The 11,102-nt window shown below is 45.3% G+C and overlaps 1 protein-coding gene across 2 annotated transcripts in view; it reads right to left on the bottom strand.

Annotated features, from left to right (window-relative positions):
• boka (BCL2 family apoptosis regulator BOK a) overlaps positions 1–11,102 on the bottom strand; it is a 36,263-nt gene that overhangs the window by 4,572 nt on the left and 20,589 nt on the right. For both annotated transcript variants that reach the window (XM_067995638.1, XM_067995637.1), the window contains exon 4: positions 1,298–1,461. In XM_067995638.1, coding sequence (XP_067851739.1) covers positions 1,298–1,461 — 164 coding nt within the window. The remainder of the gene's footprint in view (positions 1–1,297; positions 1,462–11,102) is intronic.

Raw genomic sequence — 11,102 nt, 5'->3', positions numbered from 1 at the left:
AGCATTTTGCTTAAGCATCAGACAACAGCACCATTGAAATGGCAAGTGTAAAATGAGCTCGGGGTGAGTACAAGGAATTGCACATGCTTACCCATGTACTGAGCTCTACGTTATAGTTCTGTGCGAACGCTGAACAGAAAGTAATGGGATCAATGTGTAATCCAGATATCCCAGCAACCCGAAACAACTAGGCTGTATAAATACTCCTACACTGCCAGCTTTCTTTACAATGCTGCCTGCACTGTATGGCTGAGTTCCTTTATACCAAAGGATTTCTTTACAATGCCGGCTCCTTCTGCACTCCCATACTTTTCTCTGGCTGTTGAAGTTACGATAGGAATAAACATGTGAGCAAGACTGGTAGAAAGTGTTAACTGATGAACAATATCTATTTCAAGAGAATTTTGAGCAGAACTATATGGGGGAGGGGTGAACATAAACAGCAAAGGAATTCTGTACTCCAACTCTGACCTGACATTGGTCAAGAGAACGAGAGTGTAATTAAGTATTGGGAAGACCAAACCCATTGCCTTTGGTCCCCGTCACCAACTCCATCCCTCTCCCTGGCCACTATCTGAGGCTGAACCAGAGCGTTCACAACCTTGGCGTCCTATTTGACCCTGAGATGAGCTTCCGACCCCATATCTGCTCAATCACCAAGACCGCCTACTTCTACCTCCGTAACATTGCCCGTCTCCGCCCCGGCCTCAGCTCGTCTGCTGCTGAAGCCCTCGTCCACGCCTCTAGACTTGACTATTCCAATGCTCTCCTGGCCGGCCTCCCATCTTCCACACTCCATAAACTTGAGCTCATCCAAAACTCTGCTGCCCGTATCCTAACTCGCACCACGTCACGTTCACCCATCACCCACTGAGCCACGGCCATGGGTGCAGTTCCACAAGGGTCACCTACCTTCCGGTACCTCACCTAACTATTCTTCATATATGGACAGGCATCATTACAGAACCTGAACCCTGTCCTCACTCAGAATTCATACAAATGCATTTCCCAGCACGGGAAATTGGACAGTAGTCAGGAGTGAGAACCTGGTTGATTATTCCTTCTCTGATTCCAGGGACATTGTGGCAACCTTGAAGTCCCTATCACTGCCCTAACTGAGGTCGGCTAACTCATTTAGCGATTAGTGATCAAACTGGAACCTTTCCGGTCTGAAGGCTTCATCACACAGCAAGTAATCATTTCAGAAGCTAACTTTAGGGCAGAAACCCTTAATCATTTTGTAATGTGGAGCATATTGCTATAAGTATTGAAAGCAGCTGAAAAGAATGTCCCTTACCCATCCTCCCCGTCTCCGAAGCCACGTCACCAGTGTTTTCCGGACAAACTCTCCCAAGCAGTCGACTATTGTGTGTACCATGGAATGCTGCCCCTGCTTCACACAGTCAATGGCGAGTCCTCCAGCTACAGCATATAGGGCCACCACCTTCCCCCAGGTTATACCTACACGAAAAATACAGCAGCACTCAACATATAGAACCATAAAGGTACAGGAGCACTCAACGTATAGAAACATAAAGGTACAGGAGCACTCAACGTATAGAAACATAAATGTACAGGAGCACTCAATGTATAGAAACATAAAGGTACAGGAGCACTCAACGTATAGAAACATAAAGGTACAGGAGCACTCAACGTACAGAACCAGAAAAATACAGGAGCACTCAACAACAACAACTTGCATTTACATAGAATCATAGAATGGTTACAGCGCAGAAGGAGCCATTCAGCCCATCGAGCCTGTGCCGGCTCTCTGCAAGACCAGCTGGTCCTACTTCCCCGACCTTTCCCCGTAGCCCTGCAAATATTTTTCCTTCAAGTACTTATCCAATTCCCTTTTGAAAGCCATGAATGAATCTGCCTTCTCCACCCCCTCATGCAGTGCATTCCAGATCCTAACCACTTGCTATGTAAAAAAGTTTTTCCTCATGTCACCTTTGGTTCTTTTACCAATCACCATAAATTTGTGTCCTTTGGTTCGTGTCCCTTCTGCCAATGGGAACAGTTTCTCTCTATCTGTCTAGACCCCTCATAATTTTGAATCATGATTTTAATGTAGTAAAACGTCCCAAGGCGCTTCACAGGCGTGTAATCAAACAAAATTTGACACTGAGCCACATAAGGAGATACTAGGACAGGTGACCAAAAACTTGTTCAAAGAGCTCGGTTTTAAGGAGCGTTTTAAAGGAGGAGAGAGAGGTAGAGAGGTTTAGGGAGGGAATTCCAGAGCTTAGGACCTAGGCAGCGGAATGCATGGCTGCCAATGGTGGAGCAATTAAAATCAGGGATGCGCAAACATATAGAACCATAAAGATACAGGAGCACTCTACATACAGCACCATGAAGCTACAGGAACAGTAAACATACAGAACTATAAAGATACAGAAGCACTCAACACATAAAACAATGAAGATACAGGAGCACACAACATATAGAACCATAAAGATATAGGCGCACTAAATATATAGAACCATAAAGATACAGGAACACTAAACATATAGGAGCACTAAACACATAGAACCATAAAGAAACAGGAACACTCATATATAGTACTATAAAGATACAAGAGCACTCAACATATCGAACCAGAAAGATATGGGAACAGTTAACAGTCTAACCACCTCCCCTTGACATTCAACGGCATTACCATTGCCGAATCCCCCACCATCAACATCCTGGGGGTCACCATTGACCAGAAACTTAACTGGACCAGCCACATAAATATTGTGGCTACATGAGCAGGTCAGAGGCTGGATATTCTGCAGCGAGTGACTCATCTCCTGACTCCCCAAAACCTTTCCACCATCTACAAGGCACAAGTTAGGAATGTGATGGAATACTCCCCACTTGCCTGGATGAGTGCAGCTCCAACAACACTCAAGAAGCTCGACACCATCCAGGACAAAGCAGCCCGCTTGTTTGGCACCCCATCCACCACCCTAAATATTCATTCCCTTCACCACCGGCGCACTGTGGCTGCAGTGTGTACCATCCACAGGATGCACTGCAGCTACTCACCAAGGCTTCTTCGACATCACCTCCCAAACCCGCAACCTCTACTAGCTAGAAGGACAAGGGCAGCAGGCACATGGGAACAACACCACCTGCACGTTCCCCTCCAAGTCACACACCATCCCGACTTGCAAATATATCACCATTCCTTCATCGTCGCTGGGTCAAAATCCTGGAACTTCCTTCCTAACAGCACTGTGGGAGAACCTTCACCACACGGACTGCAGCAGTTCAAGAAGGCGGCTCACCACCACCTTCTCAAGGGCAATTAGGGATGGGCAATAAATGCTGGCCTCGCCAGCGACGCCCACATCCCATGAACGAATAAAAAAAACATATAGAACCATAAAGATACAGGAGCATTCAACATATAGAACCATAAAGATACAGGAGCATTCAACATACAGAACCATAAAGATGCAGGAGCACTTATCATATAGATCCATGAAAGTTTAGTTTAAGATTGATATCCACACATTATTTGCCTTCATCAGTGAGGATTCAGAATCATAGAATTGTACAGCACAGGAGGCCATTCAGCCCACTGTGCCTGTGCCAGCTCTCTGATAGAGCTTGTCACGTAATCCCATTTCCCTGCCCTCTTCCCATAACTTTTTAAATTGAACAGGGAAGTTTTATGTGCTGAGCCTTCACATTCATTGGTGTTTTTGAAACTATTTTGTGTGTTAACACACTTCTAGGATTCCTTGCAAATATTGCCACATTCCTGATTCCCTTAGCAAATAATGACACATCCCCAGGAACACCTTGCAACTACTGCCACACTCTTGGAGCCATCAGTATACGCAGACTCCTGGGAAAGCCCTTCAAAATTTGACACACTCCATGGGCCTTCAGTAAATACTGACACACTCCCAGGGATTCCCGTAAATACTGACACACTCCCAGGGATTCCCGTAAATACTGACACACTCCCAGGGATTCCCGTAAATACTGACACACTCCCAGAGATTCCCGTAAATACTGACACACTGCCAGAGGTTCCCGTAAATACTGACACACTCCCAGAGATTCCCGTAAATACTGACACACTGCCAGAGGTTCCCGTAAATACTGACACACTCCCAGAGATTCCTGTAAATACTGACACACTCCCAGGGATTCCCGTGAATACTGACACACTTCCAGGGACCGCCTGTAAATACTGACACATTTCCAGAGACCTCCTGTAAATACTGACACACTCCCAGGGACCTCCTGTAAATACTGACACACTCCCAGGGACCCCCTGTAAATACTGACACACTCCCAGGGACCCCCTGTAAATACTGACACACTCCCAGGGATTCCCGTAAATACTGACACACTCCCAGGGACCCCCTGTAAATACTGACACACTCCCAGGGATTCCCGTAAATACTGACACAATCCCAGGGACCTCCTGTAAATACTGACACAATCCCAGGGACCTCCTGTAAATACTGACAATCCCAGGGACCTCCTGTAAATACTGACACAATCCCAGGAATCCCCTGCAAATATGGATTGTCGTGGAGTCTCCAGGAATTAAAGATTAATCTCCAGGGCATTGCTGCAAGCAAACCAAGAGAAAAATCACAGAGGCATAAAAAAAATGTTTTTTTCACTTTCTTTGAACGCTTTTGTTTCTTAGTTATTGGAGTTGGGAAAAAGGCTATTTGACTTTGGAGTTGGAGGTGGGAGGTCATGTGATGAAACCTCCAGGAATATTTGGCAACCCTAGCCCCAGGGGCAGGCCGAGCAAGAAGCACTTCTGGTCCTCCCTCCTCCCCCTGCCCTCCCCACCCCACCTCCCAGGTGAGCTCGAGGCTTCGGGCCTTTCTAACTGTTGCTGTCCAGAAGGCCTCTCAAAGCCTGAATCTATGCTCCCGGCTTCCTCGCCAATGTTTGGGCCCAATTCCCAGCCAAGTCACAGGACTGCACCTGGAGTAAGCCTCAGCTGAGTGAGTGTCCCGGGGCAGGAAAGACGTCCCTGCTGCTTCCTGTCAGGCGTGTACAGTAGGTTGGATGCTCAATGGGAGCTCAGTGAGGAGAGTCTACCCTACTCGCTGGAGAACTCCCGCTCGGTTCCAGGAAGCGAATGAGGAACTCTGCCCACATTCCATAGAATGATGTCACAGGAGGGCGGTCGACATAAACTTTGCTCCCAGACTGTCTCTGGACCATAAAATCCCCCAACCAGACGTGACTGGTGCGCCACGGACTCTGCAACTTTGTTGACTATTTTGGAGCACCGTGAGCCCACGGTGCTGAGCTATACGGCTGCCTCTGCATCACTCTCTAGTTTACAACATGCGCAGTGTTCCTGCTGTCAGGAAACGATGCCGTTATCAAAGATACAATGGGACAGTTGGCTCTTTTCTAAAGTTAAATATTTAAAGGTGGTCCGGACTTTTTTTTTAAACTGAAATTTGAAAACTTCGGCAGTTTATTTCTCTCTGTTTGCAGTTTGACTGCAGTTGGTCTAAGATCAGAGTCCTGTGAGACCAACTCTTGTGCTGAGATCACTGCATGTGGTTATATTGCAGAATTGGAGTCCATAGAATTTACAGCACAGAAACAGGCCATTCGGCCCAACTGGTTTATGCTCCACACGAGCCTCCTCCCACCCTACTTCATCTCACCCTATCAGTATGTCCTTATATTCCTTTCTCCTTCATGTACTTATCTCGTTTCCCCTTAAATGTATCTATGCTATTTACCTCAACTACTTGTGGTAGCGAGTTCCACATTCTCACCACTCTCTGGGTAAAGAAGTTGCTCCTGAATTCCTTATTACTGACTATCTTATATTTATGACCCCTGGTTTTGGACTCCCCACAAGCAGAAACATCTTCTCTACGTCTACCCTATTGAACCCTTTCATAATTTTAAAGACCTCTATCATGTCACTCTTCTCTTTTCTAGGGAAAAGAGCCCCAGCCTGCTCAACTTTCCTGATAGGTATAACCTCTCAGTTCTGGTATCATCCTAGTAAATCTTTTTTGCACCTTCTCCAGAGCCTCTATATCCTTTTTATAATCTGGAGACCAGAACTGTGCACAATACTCCAAATGTGGTCTAACCAAGGTTCTACACAAGTTTAACATAACATAAATAGAGTTTATACATAATTGACATGTAAAACCATGTGGCAATTGGGTAGAATATATTTTCCTTTTAAAGAACCGGTAGTGTGATTATAACTGAGATGATTTCAGATTAAAGCTTGATAAAATATCACTACTGTAAACCTGTGTCTAATCTTTATCATGTTACTCAGTTAGTGATATCTTTGAACTGATCCAATAAAAAACTTTCACTGTTTACGTTATGTTTCAATTAAAATTAAACGGCTTTACAGAATATCTTTCCCTCGGTGAGGGTGTTGAGTGGCTGCTTTTCATGATGTAAACCCACACCAGGATGTGGTCTGAGGACTGAACATTCTGCTTGAGTTCTGGCAGAATGTACTTCATCAACGTCACTAACTGCCTGTCAAATACACAATACTGTGCCAACTGTGGCTCAGTTGGTAGCTCACTCATGCCTGAGTCAACAGGTCATGGGGTTCAAGTCCCACTCCAGAGACTTGAGCACAAAATGTAGACTGACACTCCCAGTGCAGTGCTGAGAGAGTGCTGCACTGTCAGAGGTTCCGTCTGCCCTCTCAGGTGGATGCAAAAGATCCCATGGCACTATTTTGAAGACTAGCAGGGGGGAGTTCCACCCAGTATCCTGGCCAATATTTATCCCTCAAATGATGTCACTAAAATAGATATTACATAGAATGTACAGCACATTCGGCTCAACTAGTCTGTGCCGGTGTTTATGCTCCACTCGAGCTTCAACTAACCCTATCAGCATATCCTTCTATTCCTTTCTCCCTCATGTGTTTATCTAGCTTCCCCTTAAATGTATCTATGCTAGTCGCCTCAATTATTCCTTGTGGTAGGGAGTTCCACATTCTAACCACTCTCTGGGTATAGAAGTTTCTCCTGAATTCCCTATTGGATTTATTAGTGACTATCTTATATTTATGGCCCCTAGTTCTGGTCTCCCCCACAAGTGGAAACACCTTCTCTCCGTCTACCCTCTCAAACCCTTTCATAATCTTCAAGTCCTCTATGAGGTCACTCCTCAGTCTTCTCTTTTCTAGAGAAAAGAGCCCCAGCCTGCTCAATCTTTCCTGATAGTTATAACCTCTCAGTTCTGGTATCATCCTAGTAAATCTTGTTTGCACCTTCTCCAGTGCCTCTACATCCTTTTTATAATATGGAGACCGGAACTGTTCACAGTACTCCAAGCGTGGTAAGCAAACTATAACGTGACTCAGATTTGAACCGCAGTTACTGCGACCACAGCGCAGAGTACTAATCACTATATGATCAGGGCACCACACATTATCTGGTCATTTATCTCATTGCTGTTTGTGGACTTTGCTGTGTGCAAATTGGCTGCTGCGTTTCCCAACATTTTCTATGATTCTACAACATTGATTACACTTCAAAAAGTACTTCATTAGCTGTAAAGCGCTTTGGGACATCCTGAGGTCGTGAAAAGTGCTATTTAAATGCAAGTTCTTTCTTTCTTTACTGACCCTTCATCTCAGTCGGGATTCAGCTTGCTTCTAGTTCCAAGTTGCATCTTCTAGATTGGTCTGGGTTTGGAAATGGACACCCAAGTACCGCATCATATTCTCCTTCCCCTGTGCCACACACCATTCCCTGACTGGTGCACAACCCACTCCTAGGACTCTGTCTATTGCAGTCTTCAGACACACAAACTAGAAGATGCCCAAAAGTGGCCTGAGAAGCTTCCCCAATGTCTCAGCAAGTTTAACCGATGAGTGGTTGAGCCCTACAGACCAGCAAGATACGCAGTTGGTGCCGAGTTAGCTGATATCAGCCTGGGTGGTACAAGTGGCCTCAGGTCTATAGCCAGGGTTCCCGTTCCAGATTGCCATCCAGTGATCCCTGCTGAAAGTGCCTGTCCATAGACAGAGGGTAGAATAATCTGCTAACTCTCAGCTCATTCATGAATACTGACTACAAGAGGGTGCTCAATGAGAAAAGGACTACCAAGGAGTCAATGAGAAAAAAGGGCAGCGAGACCTTCCTGACTAAATAAAATCATTCACCTTCTGACATCACACTCTGTGGAACAAGCTAATAATCTGTAGATTGGAGCGTCTGCTACAGAGAGCTAGCCAGGAATGTCAAGCATGTTTCCCAGTCAGATGGTTCATGGTCTGGTCACATCCGGCTGGTGAGTGAGAACTTCCTCACTCAAACCATGACTTCCTACAGGTGAATGACTTCACTCTCCCACTTGTTGTGATCTTGCTTCTATAACTGGATTGCAGGGCTCACCCCAGTGAAACTCTTCTCCTCTTTGAAAGGTTTCAATTGCACAGTGATCCAAAGATCTGAAGTTAGCTCTGAAGTTAGCTCAGTGTTAGCTGCAAATCCATGTGCTGCACCATCCCCTCAGTGCCATTCTTGCTATGTGAATGTTTTCAGGTTTGATCTCTGCCGGGTTATGAATGAGACATCGTTCACCAATGTTGCACTGAGTTACAGTCTGTAGAAATGGAGCTGAAAAGTACACATTGGAGATGATTTTCTGAATGTGCGCTTGATGTGGAGCCTCGTTCGCTGGGAGCGACTATTGGGAATTCATAGGCACGATCCTCGTGATTTTCTGATCTAACAGACTGAATTTCATGCAGATTGTACTTACGATTTCTAGTTAGACCCTCCCAGTGGACAAGGATCCATGTCAGGAGCACATTCAGAGAATTAGTCCTGTTGCCTTTATATTGAATGCAGAATGTGTGAGGACAGGAGGCACCAACATTTTTGAGTTGAATGCAGAACACTTGGAGGACCAAGAGAGCCTAAGGGCTTTGGACTGAATGTAGAATTTCTACAGCAACAGGGCAGCCCAAAGTCTTTGGGTTTGGAGATACAGGAGCTGCCACCTATAAGTAAAAGGGAGGATTGATATTGATGTATTAACATGGGTTTCTCAACAATTGTGCGATGCATGTCTGTCTTTGTGTCTATATAAGGGCTAATTATCATCTTCCTAGCAGCCCAATTTGGAGCCATAGCTGGACACCCAGTGGGGATCAGTGACCAGGACATCCAGGGGGAGTCAGTCCCACCAGACTCCCACTGGTTTAAGGCTTCGCTCAATGTGGTCAGAGTGGGGGTAGACGTCTTGAGTTCCTGCCTGAAGCAGGTGGGAGTTTCGTTACTTGATGTAAAAGGGGGCAGGGTAGGGCAACATGTCATTTTCAAGCCCACTGGTATGGTGGACACTGAGTCTCCAGAACACCCAGTGAAACCTGGTGGGGTTAAGGCCTCCAGTTGTCTCCTCCTTGTGACACTCTCCTCTAATTGTTCCCATCTCTTTAAATTTGACTTACACACAAATTTCCTCTCCTACCACTAATGTCATACCTGGACTCACCTGAGCTTGTACCTGGAGTTGTGAATAATTACACGAATCAGGTTAGAGCAGAAAGTTGAGTGCTGTGAACACTTCAGATTCAGGTGGGTCTTAAACCAGTGCATAACAAATTAGAACTGATTTACACCTGAAGAAGAAAATTGTCCCTATGTATCTATCCTGCACAATCAGGCTAAGTAACTCCTCTAAATTGGTCTAACTCATCGGGACCTACTTAATGCCAGTCAAAGGTAATTCATTGGCCTAGCAATTGGATTGCTCCGCACCCATTTCTCAGGTGTAAAACAGGCAGTGAAGGTCCAATATCGCGTGCCAGGGTCTCGCTCCCGATATGCAGTGGCAGCAAGGCCACCACCGTATTGGACTGCGCTGCTTTTAGGCGTCCCTGGCAACTGCCTGAAAGCTGTGCTGGCCCAAATCGAATCTGGAAAGAAGGGTCCTGCACCTGTTGCAGGAAGGGACCTGGGTCACCAAGCTGCTCTTTCAGGTGGGGATGATGCGCTGTTCAACCAGAGCCTAGAAAGAGAAATCACCTTAAAACGAGCAAACAAAAAAAATCATCCATTTTATACATTTGTATACATATTTATTTGTTATATTAAGATAGTGACACCTTTATAATGCAGGTCAGGTCAATTGATACACAGTTTGCTTCCTCAAGCCACTGATCTGCTCTCTCGTCTTTGAGGTTCTAGGTCTGCATTACATTAGTGCTGTCACTAGCATTTCAATGAAGAGTATTCTATGCCTGTGAAATTTTCCTATCTTGTCCTTTTGTGGAAAACCTAGCAACCCAAATGTGGGTTGTATTTGTTGTGGGGAAGCGTTTTGAGCTGTATAACACTAGGATGGCAGTGGTCATGAATTGAGTGTCACACAGCAGCAAAATTTCCTATAGCGTATGTAGGGTTGCCAACTCTAGTTGGCCGTATTCCTGGAGGTTTCATCACATGACCTCCTGCCTCCAACCACCCTGCCCCCCACGCTCCCGCCATTGGTCGCCTAACACGTCCATCCTCACGGTGCTCTGCCTTCCCACGGGCAATTGGAATACGAACAGACTCTTTGTTACCCAATTGGATCATTCTTAACTCTCAGTCAAACAGCTTTTGTCCTAACTCCAATATTTTTATAACTAATAAGCGAAAGTGTTCAAAGAAAATGAAAAAGAAACACAATTTTATTTTAATGCCCTATGATTTTTCTCCCGGGTTTTGTTCGCAGCAGTGACCAGGAGATTAATCTTCAATTCCTGGAGACTCCAAAGCAATCCTGGAGTGTTGGCAACCCTAAGTATATGGCACCAATACAATGAATAAGTCCCACTGACAGCATTCAGTAACAGCCCATGTGTGTTTTGATCTTTCACCTCCCAATTGCTTTCTATTGTTTGTTTAATGATAAGAACACAGATTTCCAGGCTACCTGCTGTATCCGATTCATGCAGGTCTACACTATCCCAGTGTATAGCAGTGACTTAGATATGATCGATGATTCCTAATTTATTTTTAATGTTTGAATAGACCTCGGTTTCTGGTAGGGTTTGAATCCTTCACATCAGAGCAAGAATTCTACAACTTGTAATGCTTTTGCAACACAATGACCTTTCAATGCCC

The sequence above is a fragment of the Heptranchias perlo genome, chromosome 13 (genome assembly GCF_035084215.1).
Source record: "Heptranchias perlo isolate sHepPer1 chromosome 13, sHepPer1.hap1, whole genome shotgun sequence".
Taxonomy (NCBI): domain Eukaryota; kingdom Metazoa; phylum Chordata; class Chondrichthyes; order Hexanchiformes; family Hexanchidae; genus Heptranchias; species Heptranchias perlo.
Note: the sequence above shows the minus strand (reverse complement) of the source record. Positions and strands in the feature narration are given on the sequence as shown.